We start from the raw sequence: 27,614 nt of genomic DNA, 5'->3' as shown, positions 1-27,614 counted from the left end.
AAGAAGAGAGGCGGAGGCTCAGGGTTGGCCCAATCCTGCCAAGTTGAGCGCCAACACTCTTTCCTTCGAATCTTCCAGCGGATCTTCGAATCTTCCAGCATGTGGATTGGCTTCTCGGCTCCCTCCCGTGCGCTCTTGGCAGCTGCCTCCTCCTCTTCCTTTTAACTCCTGCCGCGGGCAGCAGCAATCCAGGCGCTGGATGAGAGAGGGGGAGAGGCAGGAGGTGGGTGGGAAAGGGGGGGAGTAGTGACGGTGCCGTCGGGGCTTCACCAGAAGCAGCGCCTGATGACTCTGGTAGCGGCAGCCGCTGCAAGAGAGAGCCTGCTCCGTTTTCTCTCCGCCCACCCCGAAGAGCCGGTGCCCCACGGGCTCAGCCACCTTGCCCGTTCTTAATTGGGTTCGGACCCACATGGCGTGCTACCTAGTGATCAGTTCCAGGCATCTCAGCAATGGGCACTACCGTGGCATTAAAGGGATCTTCAGGGGACCGCTTCGCAAGAACAGCTCTGACACCGCGGTAAACCGCTTATGCTTACCTACTCAATCGTCGCTATTTGGGATATGTTATCCTGGCGATAAACATGCAATTGTGGGTAGATCTCTCTGGTTCAGACCAGGCTCGGAGCGAATGCATGTTGTGGGCTTACCGGGGAAAATAACTTGTTCTTTTCCGAACCTGGTGATAGATCTTGCTGCCTAGCAGCATGACTTTTTAAAAGCTACTTGTTTTGTTTGCAAAGTTTACTCCCTCCCCTCTTTTTTGAAGTTGCTGAACAGCGAAGATCGGAGGAAGGAAAGGCTTTGAGTTGGTTAGCTATTTTTTTTTTTGGGGGGGAGGGGGAGACAGCGTAGGGAGAAAACGATGATCGGTAGAGTAAAGATTCCTGGTTTTGGTTCAGTGATTCTATGTTGTACAAGCAATGTGTTATCCAGAAAAAGTTAATAGTGACTTTTGTGTATAGGAAATTGGGGGCAGAACTGTGCATTGGAAGACATTGAAACCAATAAGGGAATGTTGAGTTGGAAACCTGGTGGTCAGCTGGAGAATAGGAGTGTGGCACTGAAAGGTGAAATCCCAGAAAGAGGATTCCCTCAAAGCCCCACATAAAAGCCAGGGCAACCAAAAATAAAGGCAACAGGTAGGAGCATGTTGGCCAGAGGGAATCACAAGAAGATTCAGTAGAACTACTAAAAAGTTAAACGGATTATTAAAGACACACAGAAAAGCAGAATAAAGATAAAGAGCCAGCTGACTCCTAACTTCATAAGAGGATTTGATTGTAATCCAGAAGCAATATACTGCCTTTAACATGTTTGCTGTTTCAGATCTGCCTCTTTTCTTAATTAAGCTGTTCTTCCTCTTCTCTTCCCCTTTTCTGGTGCTTTCATCCACCACTTGTAAACTTTTTACTTAAAATAAATGCTCCAAACAATTTTTTAAAACGTTACCGTTCAGTGATTTTGCCTCAGGAAAATCAGGACAAACTACCAGTATCATATCAAGGTGTATTTTGCCTCTGCATCTTGACACAGAAATAAGTCCTGTTAAAATCAGTGGAGGTTTTCTTCCACATAACTGAGTCAAAGATTGCCTTGATGTCCAGAATAATAGCTATAAAATGATGGTATCAGCAGCAGAGAGACAGTTCATAAATCATTAAGTCCAATGTTTAACTAGAATAATTATGCTCTCTGAAAGGAGTCCATCTAAAAATATTTGTTTGTTTCTGTGGTTAATATGGCATTCCAATCCATCAGGATGGTGCATGCACATTAATATAAAACAATAAAAGACACGAGGGGATATTGGTTTCAAGAGGAGTGATTGCTAAATGATCATTGGCATTGCTGAACAATGATAAAAGGCTGTAATTTGTAGATGCACCCATCATAACGCACCTTTTGGAGAAGAGACATTGAAGGACTAAATAGTGGAAAACACAATTAAGAGATTCAGGGCATTGGCAAATGATGGAAAAGTGAAGTGGAAGTCTTTTTTAATTTGGTTTAATAAAACCATTTGGTGAGAAAAAAATAAGATGGAATTAATTATAATGAAAAACACTAAAAAGAAGAACAAAAAAAGATGTGGAATTACAATGTTGAGGCTATACTTATTCAGTGATTACCAGAATCACCATGAGCTAACAGTAAGACAGTTGGGATTACAAGTAGATGGGATACTATGATATGTTACAACTGATGAAACATCAACATTATTCCATGCAGAATATATAGAAATAAATACAGGATATTATGAGAATATAGTTCAATAGTAGCATGCATTTTCAATAAGAATAGCAATTTCCTGCTTTAAAGTAAAATTGCTTAACTTCTGATTTGGCAAACCATTGTGCAGTCAAGTATTAAGGTATTAAATATAAGCAAAATCTCCTTTTAGAATAAAAAAGTAGAAATCCTATGAACACCAGTAAGAACCAAAACATGGAAAATATGTGAAGTCCAATAGGGCTATGAATATTTAACATCTGTTAATGGATGTGGTTTATTCTCAGTTTCACTGCATTCTGTCTTAAGAACTGTCTGTCTTTATAAAGTTACTTTACTATCTTTCTCTTCTGAAAAAATTCTTAGGTATGTGTAGCTCTGGAAACTACTACATATTCAAATTCACATGTTTTTTGAATTCCCCAAAAGCCCACAACTTTGTAAGTATACAAATAATCTAGAACCCCTACAAGCCAACTGCTAGATAAAAGGGTGGTTTAAAATATAGAAAACTTCACAAAATGTATATGATTTTATGAAAACATTTCAATGTGAGCATATTCAAACTGATTACAAATAATATATGCAATGTCATTCCATAATATAGTCAGAAAATAGTTCCATATGATACTTGTTAGATTTGTAGCCTAATATGATTAAAAATTCTGAAACTCAATCGTATAATTATAATTCACCTATATATATAAAACTTTGCAAAGAGGATATTTAACAAGCTCTTGTCTCAAAGATGAAAATGTGGTTATTTCTATTACATATATTTTAGATTTCGTTGATCTTTATTTCTTTCATTCTGAAGATGTATAAAACTATGAAAACTCTATTCTGAAGACTAACTTTTTTTCAAGATTTGTTCTACATTTGTGATACTGTAGGGCAGTGTTCTCTAATCTTGTGATCTCTGTCTGTGTTAGTGTGACAGTTAATAGAAGTCCTTCAGTACAGTAGTGATCAAGGCTGTTTTTCTTAAGCCACCATGTATGTAAGATTTATCTTTGTCATCCCCCCCCAATAGCTCGGATTACGTGAAGTGATATTCATTGAAGCAGTTGGTTTTAAGGAGATACTGCCTCAAAATATTGAATATGAATCTCTCACTCACAAATGTTGAGGTATGCTGCTTCCTCCAACTGTTTTATTTTGGCAGAACTATCTTGTATGTGTTAATTGAAGAATATAAAGGCCCAGCAGTGGCTAGTTCAAGTTAACACCAATTTGGCACCTAGAAGCAGAGTATCAGTTGGTAGAACTAAGGGTGTTCTGTGGAAACTCCTATCAAAGGATAACCCTGCCTTAAAGCCTGCTTAATGGCTATTACTTAAAAAAAGCAGCAAAATTCCTATAAAATGCTTAGTTTATACATATATATTATTTAGCTTGGCACTTAATCTTTTCATAGAGACTTGATGCATGGGTGCAGAGACCGGAACCAAGACTTACTCTCTTATTGCAACTCATTATAGATTTACACTTAAGAAATTTTAATGTTTCACCATGATGATTGACATAAGGGCTTCTGTTGCTAGCATTGATAGAATTAATAGTGTCCAATAATTTTGGTTAAAAAAAATCAAAATTCACTTTTGGCCCTCTCATTCCAAGTACCTTTGAGGAAATTTCTGCCTTTGATTTTTAAGAAGCAGAAATTAATTTTAAAAATGTCTCATGATTGGTGATTATTTTGTAATGATGTAAAGACTTTTAAGAGGTTGGTTTGCATGCAGAAATCAAGATATTTCAAATAAAAAATGTGTCTCTGATTACCACATCTGTATTTTTTTCACCACAGAAAATACAAAAGAATTCGACATACTTTTCTTTATGTGATAATCACCATGAACAGACTGTCAACCGTTTCAGGATTAATATATTTTCTTTATTAATTTTTAATAAAGTATTTTTTGTTTTGCAAACTTTATCCTGATTTTATTTCATTTTATTTTTGAAAACCTTGGTAGAGGTTGAAAAAAGGACTCATTGGCATAATTATTTGAGAGCTTCAAGATTTAACTTTTGAGACATAGGTAGTATTTTGAAATTTCAATTGAATGGTCTGTATATTTTTACATCAACTTAAATGTTCTATTTGAACCATTAAAGGATCCCATTTTATACTAAGTAGTTTTTAATGTATAATGCATACCTTTTTTATATTTAAGGGGTTCTTTCATAACTGACCATGAAATGTCACTAGGCTTATGATTATGCTTTTAGATATGAGAACACTAATGAATATTTTAAATACCTTTATGAAATTTCACAGCTGAGTGAATGAAAAATATCCAACAATCCAGCATTTCTAATATGTATCAAACTAATATTTATTTGGTATGGGAAATTGATTATAATAAAGTCGTATGGTTGAATAAAATTTTATCAGTTAAATAATTTTATTTTGGACCTTTTTATAATGTAAAAGAAAAAAAATATCTTTCAGAATTTCGAAACATGATTTATGGCAAGAAATATATATATATATATATATATATATATTCTGTATATTAAAAAGTCGATATGTATACAGTGTCCTATGGCAATGTTATATGTTACAGTACACATTTATATAGTTTGGGAGACAAATACATGAGAATAAATATAATATATTGGCAATCTTTGTCAGATTTTTAACAAATTACAAAAAGAGAACTTTGGCCAAAATAAAGGGAGTATGATTCTTCTATAGTATGGAACATGGAAAAATATGATGGAATGAATTTTTGTTTAAAAACATTAGGGAGGGTGGATATCTATGTTTATTAAACACTTTTTGCTTAGGTTCAATAGGTACTTTCAGATTATGTCTGGGATTGCTATCCTGATTGCACATTGACCAACTGAAATATATAATACTTGAACATCTCAGTGGTATAGGCTACAGAATAGAATACTAGGCAAAATTGTTGATATTAGCTAGCATGTTATACAAACTGTATTAAGACAGGAGTGTTAACTAATGCTGTTATTAACATTCTACAGTCATTGCACAATATAACCAGAAGTTCTCTTCCTCTTCCTTCCCTGGCCTCCTGTGCTTTTATTTTTATTTAAAAAATAGGTTAGATTGTTTTATATTCAGTAAATGAAAATGCTAGGGCATCTTGAATAGTAAATTAGGGTTATTAGCACCCTCCATCCCAGAGGTGGTATTCAGCAGGTTCTGACCAGTCCTAGAGAACTGGTAGTAGAAATTCTGAGGAATTCGGAGAACCAGCAAATACTACCTCTGACTGGCCCCGCCCCATCTATTCTCTGCCTCCTGAGTCCCAGCTGATTGGCTGCGTCTTCTTTTGTTGCCCTGCACAGGAGAACAGAGCTGGAAAGCAGGTTAATGGGGTGTGGAGGGAATAGGGTTGTTCGGAACCTTCTCCAGGAGTGGGGAGGGAATGGAGATTTTACAATATCCTTCCCCTGCCACGCCCACCAATCCACGCCCACAGAACCGATAGTAAAAAAATTTTGAATCCCACCACTGCTCCATCTCCCCCCAATTGGTGGAAAGAGTTATAAATTTTGCCCATGAACAATCAGGGGTTATTGAGGAGGTTATGGAGGAGGGCAAGCAACATTTTAAAGTTCCAATGAATCTTAAGGCTCTTCTTCAGACAATTGTCATGTCCTTTGTCTAGGATGGAATGTATTTTAAATAAGCGGTATTAAAACTATCTTGTATCAATCAAGACAGTCCCAGAACGGATGAAGAGAGAGAAACACTTCTGTGTCTTCATTTATTTGAATCAAATGGTATCTGGCAGGGCTTTCTAATAGTTGGGTTCCTCTGAGTAAGGGTATACTATCAACAAGTAAAATTAGCCTGTTAACATTGTATCCAATATCCAAACTATGATTAACTGAACTACAATCAGGTGAAATGAACCAGTTCCATAACTCAGTATGTTTAAATAATGGTAATTAAAATTAACTTTTTTTTCCTCAGCTGGGATGACTAGAGATGGGTGGCTGCAAGAATGTTTGGCTAAATAACACAATCGTTTAGTTATTTCACAGCATCTTCAAGTACATATTTAAGACAATTGTACAGGTTTAACAAACATTCTCTTTATATTTAGTCAAACAAGTTTCATTTGAAATGCCTGGATTTTCAGTGAAACATTAAAAGGATGCTTACTTCTCTCTCATGCACACAAACATAAAATGCATAAAAAATTCTCAGCTCTATTCTATGTTTTTTGAATTGGGAATTAATTCAACCACTTTTTCTTTTGAATGCTTATTCTTACAGAATAAGAAGGATCACATCCTCAGAATCCAATCTTGGTATTTATACACAAGGCCCTTTCCTGAAACTAACTCATGAATAGAAGAAGGGAATACTGGAGCAGACATTTAATAGGTAGCTTCTTTTGAAGGAAGGTCACTCTGTTGCATCTCTGCATCTAAAGTGATTTATTAATGCAATCATATTTGAGGCAATGTTAGGGCAGCATTACCTCCTTCGACAGAAGATGATTGGAAAAGACAGACAGAGGTTCAGCAGGCATTCCCTTTAGTAGGTGCACTTATATTTGTCTAACTATATTCAGAACCACAGAATTACAAATGTGAAATATCCTTCAGTTCATCCATTTCCAGTGCAAAAAATCCCTTATAACAAAGTCCTTCTTAGGAGATTACAAGCAAGAATCTTTTTGTATCCAAAATTCCTGTTTAATTTTAATAAATTCTTCATTCCTATAATTAACCTGTTGTGTTTATCTTTGCCATCCGGCTCAGCAAAGAAAAAAATTCTCCCATTTTTGTGATTCATTACAGTAAACAATAAAGACAGACATTTGTACTATCTTTTAATTGTCTCCTCCAGAATCTGAATGATCCTTATTGTCCTCTTTTGAATATGTTGTAATTTATTTAGCAAAATCGTATACTCAATAGTATACTCAGTGAAGGACAGTATTTGTAGCTCAGGATTGAAACAAGATCCTTGGTGCTCTCTGAGCTTGGTTGTCTTCCTGCAGTTGTTTTATTACCCAAACTAGGTAACATTATCAGAATAACAAAGTTGAAAGGCACCTTGGAAGTCTTCTAATCCAACCTCCTGTTCAAGCATTTGAGCAGACAAATGGCTTTCCAGTCTCTTCTTTAAAATCTCCAGCAATGGAATATCCACAAGTTCAGAAGCAAGCTGTTCCATTGGTTAATTGTCCTCACTTGTCAGGAAATTCTCTTTAGTTCTAAGTTGGTTCTGTCTTTGAAGGCTAACTGAATGCTAGTATAGAATGAGATTTGCTTTCAGTTACTCCAGTCAATCAGCTTGACTGATGAAAATTGACGTTACCTAGTTTGAGTAACGAAATGTCTGTAAAAAAAAAAAAAGCTCAGAGAGCATAAAGAATTATTCAGATTAGTATAATTTTACTATGATATGATAATTTTAACATATTGTCATATCAAGACTGGAGCACATTGTGCAATATATACAGTAAGTAGGACTGGGACTGTTGAGACCTAGATTCAAGTCCATCCTTAACCAATGTGTAATTGTGCCAGTACTGTAATAAAAAATAAATGGAAGTTTGTCTCAATATTGTCTATCAGATCAAAGATGAAATTACATGAGTTAATGGCAGAGGTCTTTATATGATGTGATTTCTGAAGATTTGAACTGAAAACTAAACATGGAATAGTCTTATAAAGATATTGTCCTACTACATTTCCCTGTATAAAAAGATTTCTAGTAGATGTCTGTATTTAAATGAACAAAAGTATAATACAAAGATGGCAGACGTCTATGAAGATTCTCAGTCATCCAGTGAGAATCAGTCATGGTTATTCCAAAAGTGCTTTCTTTCAAATTGGACTTTCTTGTGAGGACTTTGTTGCAAGGACAAGAAAATCGAGTTGCCTTCTGAAAGAAAGCACTTTTAGGACTACAAACATGACAGTTTAAAATGTTGATAGAAATTAAGAGGATATGGGAAGGAGGAAAATCATGTAGAATATGTTTACAAAGTCAGTCTTCTCAAGTACACCAGACCGAAACCATGATCAGATAAGCTAATTCTACTTTATTGTAAGGCTACAATAACAGATTCTTACAAATCTGAAAATATAGTTTTCCCATTTCTCCTTTACAGCCTGAAATGCTAGGAGAGGCCTTTCTGAACTTCAGTTTCCCATTATCAGCTGAGGTTATTCCCTTTGCTATTTGATTGTTCTTCAAGCAGCATCTCCTTGCCCTACTATTATATCTGGGGAAGAGAATTGCTCTTAAATAGCTGCACAAAAGTACTATGTACTGCTAGAATTTTAAAATGGAAAGTATGCTAGAGAGTTGGTATGGCAAAGAAAGCTCACTTGGAAATAGCTCAAGAAGGAATTATGTACACAAACGTGACTTTATCTGATCATTGTTGTGATTTTTCAGGTCTGTCACTAAAAATTGTGAAGCTGTAGAATTTTGCTGCTATGAAACTATACAGGTAGTCCTTATCTTACAGCCACAACTGAGCCCGAAATTTTGATTGCTAAGCAAGACAGTTGTTAAGTGAGTTTTGCCCCATTTTATGACCTTTCTTGGCACAATTGTTAAGTAATCACTGCAATTAAGTTAGTAACATGGTTGTTAAACGAATGTGGCTTCTCCGTTGGCTTTGCTTATCACAATCATATCACCCTGGGACAGTGCAACTGTCATAAGCATCTGAATTTTGATCTCATAACCATGGGGAGTGGGCAGAGGTCATAGGTGTCAAAACAATCATAAGTCCCTGTTTTCAGTGGTGTTATAACTTTGAACAATCACTAAATGAATAGTTGCAAGTCAAGGACCAACTGTTTCTGCAGTTTTCAAGAACTCATTGATAGAATATGTTGTCATTTCTTAGGAGGCTATAGGCTTGATTGATTGCTGGGATTAAGGAACTCATATGCTTTTTGCTTGAATGATGATGAAACAAGAAGTTGGAAAAATTATAAATGACATGTTCATATTCAATGTAGCAGAGCTCTTTTTGGAATCAGAGGACACACCACCTTATATTTTGATTTTAGACAGGCAAAATATCTTGGTCAATGCTGCTGAATCACAATTGAAATTATGAGGGAGATTGCTGATTGTCTGAAGAAATGATGGAATTGAGTATTAAAAGAAGTTGGATTATAATTTGTCAAGAATAACATTTCAGAGGCTAGATTTTTGTCTCTTTAATTCTGAGTATCCAAGATTCTCCTTTGCTGAATGAAGCATATTCCATATGCGGAACTATAGGTTTTATAGGTACTAAAGTTCTCTGAAGATTGCTTATGGCCATGAATTTATTATGTTGATCACTGGGTTATCTAGAACTGCCAAAGGCCTTTTTCTCTTTTATCGGCAATTACTATATTTAATAGTGCCTTGCTACAAAACTACATCAACTAGTATCTTGCCAAGCTTAATCAGTTTCATAGGAACGAAGTTGCCTCAGGTTCTGCAGTTCTTCTGATGATTCAGCAGATGGCCCTCCCTTCTCATCCCTTGATCTTGTGCTGTGGGCTACTTGAGGCCTTTCAGTTCAGACATAAAATGAAGTTGATTTTAGTTATAATTCTTAAAAATTACTTCATATTTCTGGTGGTATATGGAAAGCTAAACTTGTAATTCCTGGCAGGCGTAATGTAGATCCTTTTATAAAGTTTCCTTAAAATAGCAGTAGGATATAGTGCTTGCCTCTTCCAGATACTTATTTTATAAATGATATATTGATTATACTTCACATCAACGATAGGATTGCTTCAATGAAGGTCACAATGTTTTTTCCCCCCAGTAAACTATTTCATAAAGGATCCATAAAATTTCCTGAGATTCTGTCCTAGGATTTCTAATAAGATTTTCAACACAAAAATTGATATGCTATAATAGCCTTAAAGGTATCATTTATCAAGGGAGCAATAAGTTTTTCTAGTGAAAGACTTTATATCTAATTTTACCAGGTTGATTAGGCCATAATCTGATAATACATGAATAAGTAAAATCAGTGGTTTAGAAAATGATTAAAATGATAAAAGAAAATACTTATCCTGTCAAGTCTACTAGATGCCATTTTCCAATAAAAGTTATAAAAATGTGCATAAGTTAGAACAAGCTGATTGATTTCAGATGTGTTTGAGTTTTAGCATGATATGGATTAGGATAGCTCATTTTTTTTGCTGCCCTTTTATTTGATTTTGGCAACATCTATCAGTTATGGAGTTTATTGAGAATATTTAACCATCTGCAATGCAAATCAAATTAAGTTGTAGGGGCTGTCAATTGAGGGAATGCCATTTGCCAGTGACATGGTTTGCTTCCTTTGAATTGTTCTGTATGCAGCCATATCCATTCCAGTGAATTCAGACTTTACATAATAGATTCAGAGCATAAGAAAACCTAGTGATTTCAGTAATCTACTCTGAATTTAAGAAATACTTGATTTATTAAAGTTATTCCACATAGTATCTTTACTAAAATAAATTATAGGAGTGCTGAGCACTATATGTTTTATCTCTTTGCTGTTTTGTTCTCAATTTACACAACACTTCCTAACCTATCATTCTGGCACAATTTTCTTCTACTATTTTTTGTTTGGTTTTTATCTTGCTTTTATGATTTTTATTTGGGAAAATTGTCACTTTTTTGTGCTGCTAAAAATTATTGTGCAAATTATTGTGGACTATAATACATATGTTTAATCTTCTGGTAGCAGCAGCTTCAGTCACGGGGACAGGAAATTGAGCTGCAAGAAAACCAAAATAAAGAGGTGTAAGCTATGCGACAATATTTATATAAAGAAGAGTTACTGATTAATGCACATTTGCTGTCATTCTTTAAGGAATCTGCAATCCCAGGTTCAGGTAACTGGCTGCCACAGTTGCAGTATAATCCCCCCAAATGCATTTTGTTTAAAGAGGTATTAAGAGATGTTATACTTTTGCCGATGCATAATTTCAATCACCTTTTCCCCTTCAGGAGAAGTCTAGTTAACAAATGTTATGAAAAGGATATGAACTTTTGGGAACCACCACTTACTTTATCAGATGCAAGGAGCAGTAGCATGGAGCAGGACTTAAACAGGGATAAGATGGGGCAAAGATAAGGTGCTTAAGCAGATACAAGATATAGGTGAAAAAAATTATAGGTACCTTATCAATTAAAACTGTAATGTGTGAAAAACTTATTGGCTTTATTTTGACCTTTTGAGGTAGCCTGCAACACTTGTTTATAAAGCTAGCACCCACCCCCACTCCTAGAAGAATGAAATATTTTGAGAAATATTAAAAGGCAGAATATTATATTTCCCTAAAGGAGAATCATACTCTTGGAAAGCAACACCCACCTTTCTTAATAGCTCCAGCAGGACTGGGTCAGCCTATCTACAAGACAAAAGACCTTCAGCTCCAGGGTGATGAGATTAACCCTCACTCAAGATCCAAATTAGGACAAAGCCATTAATTAAGACACAATAGGAATCGCTGAACACTCTTTCAGAACACAAGCTTCTTTATTACATCATCACCCAGCAACTTCAACCAAACTTATCTTAGACCACTTCAGCTATGACCCCTGCATAGTCCTATGGCAGTCTGACAGCAGCCAATAGAATACATTTTCTTGCACAGGAACAGGAAGCTCAAGTTCAAAGACCAAGATAAGTTATAAAAGCCACCCACTCTCAACTCCATCTGGTCAGCTGCCCAGGACCCCAAACCCATGTGGTCCTGTTAATTAATAAACCATCTTTCCAATCAGCCTCTATGTTTCCAGTGTCTTTCTCCCTACTTGGAACTGATGGATATTTCTTCCAACACTTGCTTAATCATACTTTTGAAGCTTCTTTATCCAGAATGGCTCCCTTGAGATCTTTAATGGAATGTCCTGAGAGGCTAAATTGCTCTGATATTATTTTGTTCTTGTTTTGTGTTTTGATATCAAACATTCATTAATTAATTCTTTTGTACCTAGACTTCCCTGTTTGTGCTATTGAGAATCCAGAGAGACATTTCTGACAGATGATAGCATATAAACAAAATTAGAATGACCTGGTCCTGTTAAAAATTCACTGCAACTGTGTATAAATTAAAAGAAGCACACACAAGCACATAATGAATATTTCACTTTTTATATTTTCTTACTGAACTCAGAAGTGGATACAGTGGCTCAGAGGGGGACATAGTGGCTCAGTGACTAAGATGCTGAGCTTGTTGATCAGAAAAGTCAGCAGTTTTGGTGATTTGAATTCCTAGCACCACATAACTGAGTGAGTTCCCGTTACTTGTCCCAGCTTCTGCCAATCTAATAGTTTGAAAGTATGTAAAAATGCAAGTAGAAAAATAGGGACCACTTTGGTGGGGAGGTAACAGCGTTTCATGCACCTTTGGCATTTAGTCATGCCAGGCCACATGACCACGGAGATGTTTTTGAACAGCGCTGGCTCTTCGGCTTTGTAATGGAGATGAGTACCGTCCCCTAGAGCTGGAAACAATTAGCATGTATGTGCGAGGAGAACCTTTACCTTTACCTTAGTGAACTCAGACTACTGCTTCTTACTCCCTTCATATTTCTTTTTATTCCTTGCCTTTCTCTCTCACTGAATGTTTTAAATTCCCTATGGTTGTTAACAGTTTAAGATGTTTATGTTAGCCTGTAAACCACTCGATTTAATTATTCAATAGCAAGTGTTTTGATTGCATGTAAGCCTGTTAGCCTCAAATACTATTTAACAAATTGAATTGATTGGTTAGTCTTTAATGTCCAAAATGCATTATTTCTTTTAATAACTGATAGTATTCGGCAGTTCTGTGAATGGTCCCAGTATATTACTTGATAATAAGCTCACATTTTTATATAATTAAAAAATGGTTCCTTTTGTGTAGCTGAACCTCTACCTTTTAGTTTTATTGGGTGACATGAGGGTTTCAGTAGCTTGTGAGAATAGAGTAAGGCCCTTTTATGTTCACTATCCAAAATATATATTTATATATAATTATTACATCTCACTTATTTTTTCTAAATTTAACTGTTGCAAAAGTTGTTGCTTTTCTTTATAAAAGAGTTACCCTATTACTTAGAGAAAAAATATTTTTATAACTTAGAAAAATATATTGTTACAGTGTGCTCCTTTCTGAAATACTATGTTTACATGCAAACTGTAGTAATTCTGATTTATTGCATTATTCATGCAGTTCCTACCTTTTACTTAATGTGTTCTTATATTTAGTCATAAAATAAAATCAATAAACATTGTACTTAAAGCACAGTTCAATATGGTGTACAAAAAAACTAAGCCCCAAAAATATGCAGGACCAGATATTTTGTCAGAATGATGAAAACAGCACTGTTGCATTGTATCACAAGTTCTGATCTTACGTGTGTGATTTAATAATGCACACACAAACGGGCATGTGTGGTAATAGTATGATGTTATTTTGATCATTTGACCCACTGCCTTATGCATGTCTTTGCCTTAAGTTCCTAAGTTTCTCATAGATATATGTGGAAGAGAGAGCTTTAATTATGCCCCTTTAACGAAAATGAACTATTGCTTTTTTTTAAGAAAAATATTTTGTTCATATCTCCTTTGACCAGGTAATCTCCTGATTCCTTTCCTTAGTTATTTAGAAAAAAAAACACTTAAAATGCACTCAGCATTTTTTCACTTTAAATGTCATCTTGCATATAAGAAAAATGACTGCTTATATACCTGATGGACACACTATCTTAATGGGTAAGCTAGGATTAATTTCTTCATTAATAGAATCTTAAAAAATGTGTTGACAAGGAGTCAACTTTGCTGGTCAGAAATGAAGAAATATACCCTTTCATCTCATCAGCACTGATCACATAGCTGTCTATCTCCTCTTTACTTGCAGAACTTCATTTATTTACTGATTTACTATGTTTACACCACACTTTTCCTCCTGATGTTCTAAATCCAATCTGTGGTTTGCTTCTTCCTCCCTTTTATGACAAAGAACAGTACTTTGAAGTAACTTAGGAAGAGGAACAATGACTCTTCTAAAATTTCCAAGTGAGCTTCAACATGAGGTAGATTTAATTCTTTGCATATAACAAATAGAATTATACTGAATATTCTTTTTCTTTTTAGAAAGAAACTTCAGTGATAGTATATTTTCTGTTGAATATACAATATTTCTGGAAATCTATATTGAAAAGATGAACAGCATGCCTTACAATGAAATAAGATATTCTGAAAAAGGTCTATTAGATTCCTGATCTTTTTTTTTTACCACCATGGACTAACATGACTGTCCTCCTATGATATTATAAATAGTAAAGGAACCGGTTGTTCCAATCAAAGCTCATCTCCCATTCTATGAACATATTTATGAATATATAACTTTGATTGTTAATTGAGATGTCTAATGCTTTGCTAAAACGCTTTGTTTTAATGGTTTATTTAAAAACTTCTAGGAAAAAAATGCCTGAAAATATGTCACAAGTTAAGGAGCTGTTATAAGGTACTTTGTTTCCCACAGGAAGGAAAAAAGAATATTGTTTCCATCTTTGATTTTATAATATGTTCTTTTTAAGATCACAAATGAGCATACACATACTTGGTTTGTTGAAAGGGAGTTTTCTAATCATGAAACTAATAGAGGTACATTTTGAATGCAAATTGGGTTTTTTTTGCAAAATCATTTAAAAGAGAAATAAATTTCTGAATAGCTTTTGTTAAAAAAAAGACATGTACATTAGTTTGTAATGGAAAAGATTGAAAATGCAGTTGTGTCTTAGATGCAGGTATACAAAATGTATTTATTTTATTTATTTGATTTGTCAATAGCTTACAAGATAATAGATATAAGTATAAACATGAGTAAGAATACAGGAAATAGGTACGAATAAATGGGGATAATAGGTCAAGAATGGTAGGCACGATGGTGCACTTATGTACAACCCTTATAAACTGTATTTTATATATGTATACATGGAAAAATGTATTCATCCATCCTAACATATATATTATTATTTTACTCAGAAGATATTTAGGTACTTATGAAAGCTAAATGTCATGTTTCTTTCTTTTCTCATGCAAAGGCTGATGATTTGGTCCAGGAAAATCCGCCAACCCACTTTATGAGTGAAAACCATTCAGTTTGCTTAAGTCAAGATTATTGAATTGGAGACAGAATACAAAGTTTTCCCACTGAGGGGTGACCCAAAGCTTATATGCAGAAGTGGGATTCAGATTTTTTAACTACTGGTTCTGTGGGTGTGGCTTAGGTGGTGGGTGTGGATTGGTAGTCATGTGACTAGGTGGACATGGCTTGGTCATTTTATTGGCTGGGTGTGGCCAATTCAATATCACTCACATTGAAGCACGCATCTTCTTGCCTGGACTCTCATGACTGTGAGAGTCATGAAGTGACATGATCATTTTTCACACTTACGACTGTTGCAGCATCATAAGCTTATGATGCTGCAACAGTCGTAAGTGTGAAAAATGATCATGTCACTTTTTTCAGTGCCATTATAACTTTGAATGGTCACTCCACACAAGGAAAGTACCAGCAAAGGAGGGGAAAAAAAACTCCAGAGAGGTTCCTAAGACACGAAGTCTACTCCTACCAAGAATGTAATAAGGGTTAACGGAGAGGCAGTTTCTGTAAGCAACACCAGAATGTTTCCTTCTTGCCTTCCTTACAGGATTAGGCCAGTAATTTCTTCTAACAACCGGTTCTCTGAACTGCTTAGAATGTTAACAACTGGTTTTAGCGAATAGGTGCGAACTGGTAGAATCCCACCCCTGCTTATATGGTAATTGTTTTTACAGGAAAAAGGCAACAATATCCTTTGACATTAGAGCCCATCTGAACCCATTTGCCTAGAATTCTTCTATTTTTAATCATTGATTATTTTAGTCAGCAAACTTTGAAATATGGTCAGTATCAAATAATGATGACTGGGCTTTTAGCATTAATATATTAGGTTCTGCATTGATCTTACCTCAAACTTTACTGATGTTTCAGGCACAGATATACATTTTTTTTCTCTCAGTTCACCCTCCAATAAATCCATACAATGCTGGCTGATTTGAAATATGTCTCTCCCTTATGCATGTCCACTAGTGACATCCATTTACAGATAATGACCTCATCTCCAATCCTTTTCCATCTCCTTTTCATGCTTGATCCCATGCATGAAACACTATGAATAACAGCATATGAATAAAGTTCAGCTAAGCCTGTTATAGTTTGGAAATTTCTCAAAGATGGTCTCCATAAGGAGATAAGGACACTATCCATAAGGACACTATCTAGGTCAGGGGTGCCAAACTTGCATCATCACGTATTGTCACTTTCCCCCCTTTGCTAAACCAGGCATGGGCATGGCCAGTGTGTGACAATGCATCTGGCCTGCGGGGTGTGAGCTTGACAGCCCTGATCTAGTTTATATTGATCAGTTTCATAGCAGCCTGGTACATAAGCAAGAAGTCCAATGTCTGTCCCTTTTCTGCTTAAGATTACAGATTAAACATCTTTCACTCCATTTTCAGCTTTATAACAATAGAAACATCAACATATTCTTTTCTGTGATCTGCTGATAGAATTTCCAACTGGAGCAAAAACAACAAAATGAATTTGGTGTAATTGCATGGATCAGCCAGAAATAAGATAATAGCAAAACTTCCAGAAATGGGTATACAGGTAATCCTTGGCCTACAACAATTCATTTAGTGACCATTTGAAGTTACAGTGGCATTGAAAAAAGAGACTTATGACCGTTTTTCACATTTTCGATCATTGCAGCCTCCCTGTGGTCACGTGATCAAAATTCAGATGCTTGGCAACTGACTCCTATTTATACAGTTGCAGTGTCCTGGGGTCATGGGATCCCCTTTTGGATTCACATAACAGCCATGTTGCTAACTTAACAACTGCAGTGATTCACTTAACAACTGTGGCAAGAAAGGTTGTAAAATCAGGCAAAACTCTCTTAACAACTGCCTTGCTTAGCAACAGAAATTCTGGGCTAAGTTGTGGTTGTAAACAGAAGATTACCTGTACTCATGAAAGTCAAGATTGACTCAGAATATGCTCAGATTCCTATTCCACACTCCTGTTTTAAATTCATGATATTGAACCTTAGTTGTCTTTTGAAGTTGCCTGTTATGATGCTGGAGTCTACTTACTGTCAGCTCTGCTCAACATGAGTCTTAGCTCCATCTGCAGTAAATTGGCCTACCCTCTACCTCAGTAACTTCAGCTCTACTCAATTATTCACAGTATTGTCCTACTGATTAAGTTGAAGAAAGAATGAAAGAATAGATGTTCAAATTACATTTGGGATGTCCAGTATATTCTATGGTGTTGTATGTAAGAAAGTGACATAAAAAAGTTAAAAAATGAAACACTGAAAATTTAAGAGCCAGCATCTGCTAAAATATTCCTAAAATATATACTTAATATGGAAAGTTAGCAGACTTCATAGACATTATTGAAGAGATATCTCTTTTTGCAGGCATGAATAATACTTCTGAATATAATAGGGAAAGGAGGTTAAAGTTATTGCAGGGAATAAGTGAAATCTTTAAAGTGAAAAGTTCTTTTCTGTGATGGCTAAAAGTGGTGAAGAATATACATTAACATGGTTTTTTTACAGACATCCCAAATTCCTTTTTATATAGAACAATATGCATTTAGAACTACATTATCAGTTCTTTAGTTTTGATTCACCAGTAACTGAAGTTATGTAAATTCAGCATCATTAAATGACTTCTTTTGAATTAATGACAGGATTATATGGTATCTCTTTCCTAAATCATTCAATAAAAACAAGTGAAACCCATTACAGAGTCAAGTGGATATTCTGAAGCCTCAGCTTTAGGTAACAAATTCAGTCTGCTTCCCCACAACAAAGGAGCTAAATACTATAATTTTCATGGTTGATAAAATATGTAAAACCTTACAGTATTTTTTTTTTATAAATCTCTTTCTTTCAGACAGCCAGGATAATTCTAATAGTCTATATTCCGTGAAGCAGAACAAAGAATCTGAAAGCATCAACTATTATAAAAGGCTAGCTTTTTTTGATAGAAAGCTCAAGTTTGCAAACTACATTTTTAATAATTATGTCAAAGAAAATTCTCATGGTTAAATGCTTTTTCTAAAATGTTTGGAAGGGGTTGCTTTTTTCTTTCAATAATAATTATTAGCAATATGAATTCTTGATTATTATTTTAGAAGGAAAGATTTTGTGGACATGGCATATATACTGTTATTACTTTTTTCCCTTTTCATTCTGAAAAAAAAATGATTAAAAAAGTGCTATCAAGTTAGATTTATCCTCTTTAAAATTGATTGGATGATTTTTTTGGGGGGAGGCAGCAATAGAAAGTGCCCAAGAGGAGAAAGTTACACTTGGGAATTTGGCATACAAATTTCAGTACTGGTTTTGCTTCATTGCGATTCATTTCACTTCTAATAAAGATATGCCTTTTGCAACAAATGGAATCAAGGATCATTTTAATTCAGAGTCTAAACTGAGGCAGGTCTGACAGTACCTTTGGGAGTGCAATGACCTGGATGATTGAGAATCTCCATAGATGTCTGACTTGAAGCTTGTTGAGGATTCTAATTACAAATGAACCTTGACCTTTAGACTCCCTGACAATCTTGATAAAACTTGAACTGACTCTATATGAATTTTCTGCAGCTCCTATTTCAAAGTAGATTTTGCAGGCAAAGCTTTGCTTCATTGTCATTCCTTTAATTCGTTGTTAACTCTTCAACCTTGAAGCAAAACTGATAATCTTCCAACTCTCTCTCTCTCTCTCTCTCTCTCTCTCTCTCTGCGTGTGTGTGTGTGTCTGACACCTGAAGCAGACAGCCCACCTCCACTTCAACTTCTCAACTAACCTATCTCTACCCAAACTCTTGTCATTTTAGTTGCCCTGTACTCAGCTACTATGTCTGAACTGACTGTTGTTTTCTTACATTGTTAAGGGGGCAGTCTGGTTGAAACAGCTATGGCCTTTAATGAAGCCTTATTCCTGAAGGTGAAAATACTTTAAATAACATCCATATCCCCTCTTAAGAACGAAGTAACAGCCAAAAAATACATTTTCCATAACAATTGAGAAAACAGTGGCAGTCCTTTTGTTTTCTTCCTAAACGTTTCTGATTATAGGTTGCTCTTTTTGAAGGTATTTGATGCTAAAAGAATCATTCAGAAATACTGTATTCAATCTGAATTTATTTGTGTTTTCATCCTATACTAATTTCCATTTTTTCAATCTCTTGAGGTCTCCAAATAGAGCTGAGAAATACTTTATCTCAGTAGTAAGAAAAGGAAATTATTTTATTGCAATTTAAATATCACTTCCTAAAATTCAGCATTGTCTGTAAGCATTTAACATAGCATGATATTGTTTTCACTTCATATTATGCAATGATGATAAGTAGAAGCAGAACTAAAGCAAATTAAAGAATTCGTATTTGGATATAACTATATAAATTCAGGAAGGAGAAAAGATCAGTATATTTTACAATCATTTTAGGTCATTATTGTTGAGTGCTATGTACAGAAAACCCATTCATGTTAAGTTATGAAGCACATGTATGAACTTACATAATACGTTTCTAGATCTAACAGCAATTGTCACTATAGTTTTGTAAAATTATCAAGGACAGTGACATGCCATATTGAGTTGCAGGGGCACCAGACCATGTAAATGCTAAAATGCTAGTTATTGAGCTACATTTGGAAATGTTAAATGGAAAAAAAAGCCCATAAGTCAAATGTGGAAAATGAATTTTAGTATTAACTCTTATCTCAGCATACAAATATAAATTGCTCTCCAGGGAAGAAAAACGTTTGAATAGTAGTGCAAGTTCATTATGTGCATCCACATAAGGCTCATCGAGGCAGTTGCTACATGTTATCTTTTAAGTCTGTAGGAAATTATGTTAACATAAATTGTACAAGCCCCATGGCTATACTTAGCATGCCTGCACAATAAGACTTGGAGTTGTTGCTATCCTTGCAGTTTTATTGCAGGATAGTTTCAGGGTAGCAATTGGTAGATTCCCTGCTGTCCTTTCTTTCCCACCCAGCATCAGTTCCTTGTAGGAAAAGCAATAATTAACTGAGCTCTTAAACATACGAGAATGAGGTTGGAAGACTTGGAATGCCATAGATCAATTATAATTTAAAAAATATATATTCAAACCTTAGTTTTTAATATATATTTTTTCTAAAGCAAGCATTCATCCCTTGAGATTTGGTACATAACCTAAAGACCTATTTTTTTCCATGCAAAACCCATCAAGTCAGTAGGATAAATGCCAACATTTCACCAGGGACATGTGGTAAGGATCTTTGCCTGCTGCTAAATAGAAAATGCTGAAAATTATTATTTTGGGATTGGTTTGGAGAGGAGGCATAGGATTTTTCAAAATTTACTTTAAGGGAAAGGCACAACTGATTGTTGGTTCCCTTACTTGCAGCTGACAATGTAATTTTTCTGTTCTTAGGCCATCAAAAGAGAGGAAAAGAGAAGAAGTGGCACAGAACAGAAGTGACTGGAAACAAAAGAAATAGTGGGATTTAATTTAGAACAGAGATATTGAGAATAACTTCAACTTTTCCTACCTGATTCCCTCCAGATATGTTGATTTTGCTTCTAGTGTGTCCTCTGGCTATACTGCTGTGGAATGATAAGAACTGTAGTCCAGCATATCTAGTGGGCACCTGGATGTGAAAAGCTGGGCTGCAGCCATAATCTGTGACAAAAGCATTATTGTTCACAGTAAAAATGGACATCTGCTGATCATTTGGAATGGCAGACAGATCTGTTGCAATGAACCCCTAAGATTTTTTTTCACTATGAAGCATTCTATCTTTTTAAAGCAAAAATACAGTTTGTGTCAAGTAAAAATTTCACACTTGTGCCTTTTAGCAATTTATTTTGAGGGATTGTGAACTTAGTTTAGATATCTTAATAACATTTGATGTTTTGTTTTCCACGTTGTGTCTTTTTGTGAAGCTGTTTGGGATGAGGTCAGCCATTTAATAATTTCCTACATGCCCTTCTGTTCATTAGGAGTTAGAATATAGAACAAAGAATCATAGACCTTAAGGGTCTTCTAATCCAACCCTTTGCTCAAGGCAGGAGGCCTTATGCCATCCCAGTCAAAAGGTTGCCCAATCTATTTTTGACAAGTTCCTGTGATGGACCACTCACATCTCTGAAAGGCAAACTATTCCACTAATTAATTGTTCTTGCTGTCAGAAAATCTCTCCTTTAGATTGGATCCTTTAACAAGCTTTCCCTCATTACTTCTTGTCCTGCCCTTGGTGCTTTGGAGAATAAACCAATCCCCTCTTCTCTGTAACAGCTCCTTGAATCTTGGAACACAACTACCATGTTTCCCCTAAACTTTCTTTTTGATTGCTAGCATATCTAGCTCCTACAACTGTTCATCATGTGATTTAGCCTCCAGATCCTTTATCATATTGGTTGCTCTTCTGTGCACTCATCTCACTATTTTTTGTATTTAGCTTCTCAGAACTATACATAGCATTCCAAGTATGTTTTAATATAAAGTGATATTATTGCTTCTCATGAAATTGATGCTATCACTCTGTTGATGCAGCCAAGGACTGCATTGGCTTTTTGGGCTGGTGCAGCACATTTCTGACTCAAACTTAAATGCTGGTGCACTAAGACTCCAAGATAATTCAAACAGTTACTATTGTTTGGTCAAGGTACCACCTATTCTGAACCCATGCCTTTGAATTTTTCTTCCTAAATGCAGATCTTACTTTTCTCAGCACTGAGCTGCATCTTGTTGGATAGGGCCCAATGTTTAAGTCTGGCAAAATCCTTCTGAATCTTGAGTCTATCTTCCAAAGTGTTAGCAATTCCCTCCAACTTGGTGCTATCTGCAAATGTGATGAATTCCCCTTCTGTCCCCTCGTCTAGGTCATTTATGAAGATATTGAATAGTATTGGGTCCAAGACTGAACTTGGATATACCCCATTGCATGTTTCTTTCCATGTAGATGGAGTTCCATTAAGGATTATGCTTAGGGTGTTGTTGTTGTTATGCTTAGGGTGATTATGTTTGGTGTTGTTGTTATCTATTCCAAGTTTTTCTATCTCAACAAAAAGTAGAATGTGGTCTACTTTGTCAAATGCTTTACTGAAGTTCAAGTATAGTATGTCCACAGCATTTGTCCAGTCCATTAATTTAGTCATTTTATTAAAAAAAGATATCAGGTTGTCTGGCATGATATCAGGTTGTCTGGCATGATCTGTTTTTAACAAACCCATGCTGGCTTCTAGTAATCACCTTGTTCATTTCTAAGTGCTCACAAATTACCTGCTTGATTATCTTTTCCAGCATATTTCCAGGCATTGATGTCAAGCTGATTGGTCTATAATTTCTTGGATACATTTTTCTCCTTTTAGTACCACATAGCTTCTTTTCCAGACTTCTTGCAGTTTCCCCATGTTGTACTGGTTTTCCTTTTAGGATTTCCATCCTTGGAATCCTTTCTAGTCTCTCTCTCAGTTTATTGAAGTCAGTTCTTTTATAGTCTGACTTGGTTCACTTAACTGCAGGGGTGGGATTCAAATTTTTTAACAACCAGTTCTGTGGGCATGGCTTAGTTGGTGAGTGTGGCTTGGTGGTCATGTGCCTGGATGGGTGTGGCCAACTCGACATCACTCACAACAAAGGGCGCTTCTCACCTGGCCACTCATGACAGTGGGGATGCTGCAATGGTCATAAGTGTGAAAAATGGTTATAAGTCAATTTTTTTCAGTGCCGTTTTAACTTTGAAGGATTACTAAATGAACTGTTGTAAATCAAGGATTACCTGTACAAAAATACAAAAAGCTTCTCTTTGCTTGCAAAAAGCTGCCTTAAGTATCAATCAATAGATTAAAAATATCTGCAAGTGGGAGTTACAAATCAGGCAGGGTGCCAGAGCACCTTGAGGAATTAAAATAGTTAAAATGCCATGATAACTGTCAGCAGCCAACTCTTGCTCATAAAGTGAAACCCTTTAGCAGAGAGGTCATTTAAGCTCTCCAGAAAGAGCACACCCAGGAGAAGCAATCCTTAGATCCATTTGTACCACTTAAAGATACCAGCTGGTCTCACTCACCTCACAAGATATCCTAAGGAAATCATCCATATTTAAGGAAAGGTCACATACCCCCCAGAAAGGCAGTAAAAAATCAGTGCCTAGCTTGCATCCTACCTCTTGGAAGTACATCCCAAAAGGACAGTGCCAGGTACTACTAAAACAGTGAAGAAAGACCCCCCCCCCCATAGAAAAATAAACCATGAGGCAGGAAAAAATTCAAATACAATACAAATAATTAAATCACAAAAGTATCTATTGCTTGTTAAATCAGTTACCAGAACAAATAGACACAGGAACTAGCCAGATTTCTCAAACCAGTTTCTTTTCAGGAACAGAGATTAATCCTTTTCCTTCCAAACAAAGCTGAATAAGGAAAATTATCCCATCAACAAACATAGGGTTAAATGTCACCAAGGACAGAATTAAACTTCACCAAAAACCAGTTTTAGACCAAAGCTCAGAATGGGTATGTAAACTTATGTTTGAATGTCAATCTTTCTAGCTAGCTAAGAAGCCTTGCTGAATGTCACTCATCTTGGTAACTTGTCATTAAAAAGCTTCTTTCTGAAGCTCTGTTTTGTTATTCAATTATTTCTTCAAAATGCTGATCATTGCATGGGTATTTCCAGGGGAGTATTTCCTCTCAACACCAGTGTAAAAAAACCCAGTTTTAAAACAACCTTTCCCCTTTAAGAAAGTATCAATAAAGAAAAAAAAGACCTCCTTTGGTTTACTAGTCTAGGCATACTGCCAAGAATGTAATAAGGGTGGAAAGAAACAAAAGGAGATTTCTTCTAACTAGCGGTTCTCCGAACTGCTTAGAAAGTTAACAAGGGGTTCTATAGAACCAGTCAGAACCAGTAGAATCCCACCCCTGCTTAACTGTGGTTACATTATACTGAGCTTAGGTATGACATGGTTGCTTTACCCCAAATTCCAATAACTTCTATTCTTCAACCATTTTGTTCCTTTTCCTGAGAGTTACGTCCACTATAGAATTTGTTTCCCAGTTGATGTCATGATAGTTAATGTCCTCCATTACTAGAGTGATGTTTTTCATGCACATCTCAGCTAACTGGTTAGCAAAGAGTTCATCTGTTTTGTCTGGTTGGTTGGTTGGCCTGTAGTATATACACTTGCAACAAAGTTCTTTCTTTTTCCTCTAATATGTCCTCTAATACTTTCAAAAAAACCTTTCATCCCAGTAAGGCATATTTCTGTGGGAGTATAGTAATTCCTTACATACAGTTCACTGTGTATCCGTACACTTAATTTATTGGAGTTGAAGATAAATATTTTGTTTTAAAGATTTTCTTAAAGTATTTGATCCATTTCTCATTAACTTTTGGGAAAAAATATTTTACTTTTGTATGTTTTGTATGTTTCCAAGACAGCTGGCAAGCTACATTACTTTCTACGTAGGAAAGGATATAAAATTGCATGAAGCTGCCAATTGACTGCCATTTCTTGCTCAGCAGGATCCCCTTATTGAAGTTTCAGACAAAATTTAACTTAATTAAATTGGCAAAAGTCTTATTTTTAAGATGGCAAGGATGAAATATTGTAATGAAAAAATATTTTAAACATTATGAGATTTTGAAAGGTAAAACTTTTTTTGATAATTTAAATTTGAAGGTACAATATAATTACACAAACTCCCTAAATAAAATTATGAAAATTTGAGATATGGGGCTCTCCTATTCATTTTACCTGTTTTCCCACTATGGAAAAGCAATTCTTTCTATTCCTTTTAGTCTTCTAAGCCTTCTAATTTATGTTTTTTATGAATATATTATCTATAATTCATAATTACCTGATCTCTAGGATTATATTAGCTCTGTTTCTGCTTGGGCTATAATTCTTTAACACTGACAGTTTTACTACATCAAGACTACAGCCTCTTTTATCATAAAACGCTATAAAATGTTTCCCGTGGTGATTCAGGGTGCTGGTTATGACCTATAATCCAAACATGGTATAGGATCTGGTTATTTATGGCACTGCCTATCGCTTGGGATATCTTCCTGGCTGGTACACACTTCAGAGCCTTATGGCTGGTGTCAATTATAGTGTCAATTTTCAAGAGCCAGGAAATATGCCTTTTCTTCATGGTGCCTATCCTCTGGTATGAGGTCCTCTCTAAAATTTGCGTGGTTCACTTCCTGATAGAAATCTGCAATATTTTAAAGACTTTTGACGCTTCTCCCAGGTTTTGGACTAGGGTGGAAGGAGATTTTGGGGGGTGATGTTTTGTCTGACTATCTGGGTTTATTTATTTATACCCTGCCTTTATTATAATTCAAGACAGCAAACATATCTTATACTTCTTCCTCTTGTCTTCCTCACAACTACTCTATGAAGTAAGTTGGGTTGAGAGAGAGTGACTGGCCAAAAGTAACCCAGCTGTCTTTTATACCTAAGGCAGGCCTGGATGGCCTCCTGATTTCTAGCTTGGTGCTTGACCATTAGACCAACTTGACTATGTTGTTGCTGGACCACTACCTTGTTATTGTTCTTTATCTTTGTATCTTATTTTTGTTCTTTGTTTTTGTTCCAGATTATTCATATTGTATTTTATTGTTACATTATGCTCTAGGCAATACCTAAATTGAATAAAGAAAATAAAAATAAAATTCCCTACTGATGTTATGTCTCAAGCTTTAATGCTTCTTAATCAAAACAATTCAACATTTATACTGAGATTTTGCAAAGTGTAAAAGTATTGAACTCTCCATGTTTTTTTATTTCATAAATGTTTATATTTCTAAGAATTAGGGAAATATTAGTGTGACTTTCACTGAGCTCATAATAAAACTTTCTGAGATTACCTTCCTCACATCATGGAGAGAGTATAATAAGCAAGCTTTTGAAAAAAAAAAGATATGTGAAGAATTTAGATGGTCAATAACACGGCATTGTGCCTGATAGAGAATTCATAGACTGAGTACTTCAAAGGCAGATAGTTCCTTTGAAAAGGAAAGAAATTGGATGACTGTACAACTTCCTTTTTTTTTTTTTTAGCAAGAAAGGCCCTGATCTAATTCATCTGGCAGGACTTTCTATGGAAAGTTTAACACCTCACCTTCATGAAGTGTACTATAATCTGCCATTTAATTATGAAAGTTTAGTGAGGGGCAAGTTTTTAAAAAAACAAATCTCACAAATAAATAATCTGAAGGGAAAATATTTTGACTGGTTTTTTTAAAAAAATAAATATATTCACAGAAAATTTGTGAGGGATAGCTTCTTATAGACATTTAGAAAAATAAATTATAATTAAATGCATGTGGTGGTCTGATTAGTGGAATATATAGAAAAAGTCCATGGTGTTGGAGATCTTTCTGCAGAGATTGTAAGGAACACAATGTCTGGAAGGAATTTATACCTTTCAAATCAGAATCTTTAATATGGGAATCATTAAATTGGAACTGGGCCATTTTAAAAAAATAATTATTCCTTATTAATTTGAAAATTCAGATTTAAATAAAGCACACAGTCTGTTTTAAATAAAGCACATAGTCCCTGTTTTGGCTGGCAGGATGCTGTAGGTGGCCATCCAGGCCAACAATGGGGTGCAGAAGAGTGTTTAATACCCTAGGATAGATCATTTACATGTCTTTATAAATGGATGTCATCCTTTCTTTTGTTTGAAGAAAATGTAGAGAAATGAGGGGGTCCTTGGTGCTTGCTTGTTTTCTTGAAGATGTTTCATTACCAGAGGTGGTATTCAGCAGGTTATGACCAGTTCTGGAGAACCGGTAGTGGATATTTTGAGCAGTTTGAAGAACCGGCAAATACCACCTCTGACTGGAGATTTTACAGTATCCTTCCCTTGCCATGTCCACCAAGCCAGGCCCACAGAACCAGTAGTAAAATAATTTGAATCCCACCACTGTTCATTACCTTAACTACATAACATCATCAGGGCTCATCTGATGCAATGATATTATCTACTTGGGTAATGAAAACAAGCAAGCTCAGAGAGTACCAAGGAGAGTACCAGGAGCATTTCAACCCTGAGCTACAAATATTCTCCTTTAGGTAGAGAAGTACCATATTTCCCCATGTATAAGCACCCCCTTTGTATAAGCCACCCCCCCAATTTTTGGACTGTGAAGTTTTGAAAAAAATATTTTATTAGAGAAACAAGTTATGAAGAAAGAAAATTTACAAAGAAACAAAATTCGACGCCTAGATCTACAACTTTGGTTATGACGCCGAAGCGGTGCGGGCGACGCTAGCAATCTACGCATCGGAACGAGAGTAGGAACGG

The 27,614-nt window shown here is 35.5% G+C and overlaps 1 protein-coding gene across 1 annotated transcript in view; it reads left to right on the top strand.

Annotated features, from left to right (window-relative positions):
• The first annotated feature begins 257 nt into the window (after positions 1 to 257).
• The window catches only part of ZNF804B (zinc finger protein 804B), a 215,298-nt gene continuing 187,941 nt past the window's right edge, over positions 258 to 27,614 (top strand). The window contains exon 1 of the mRNA XM_026716163.2: positions 258 to 517. Coding sequence (XP_026571948.1) covers positions 410 to 517 — 108 coding nt within the window. The 5' untranslated portion in view covers positions 258 to 409. The remainder of the gene's footprint in view (positions 518 to 27,614) is intronic.

Source organism: Pseudonaja textilis, chromosome Z (genome assembly GCF_049901715.1).
Source record: "Pseudonaja textilis isolate UNSWEBS1 chromosome Z, rPseTex1.2, whole genome shotgun sequence".
In the NCBI taxonomy this organism is placed as follows: Eukaryota; Metazoa; Chordata; class Lepidosauria; order Squamata; family Elapidae; genus Pseudonaja; species Pseudonaja textilis.
The sequence above is the reverse complement of the archived record's forward strand: the minus strand, read 5'-3'. Positions and strand labels throughout refer to the sequence as shown.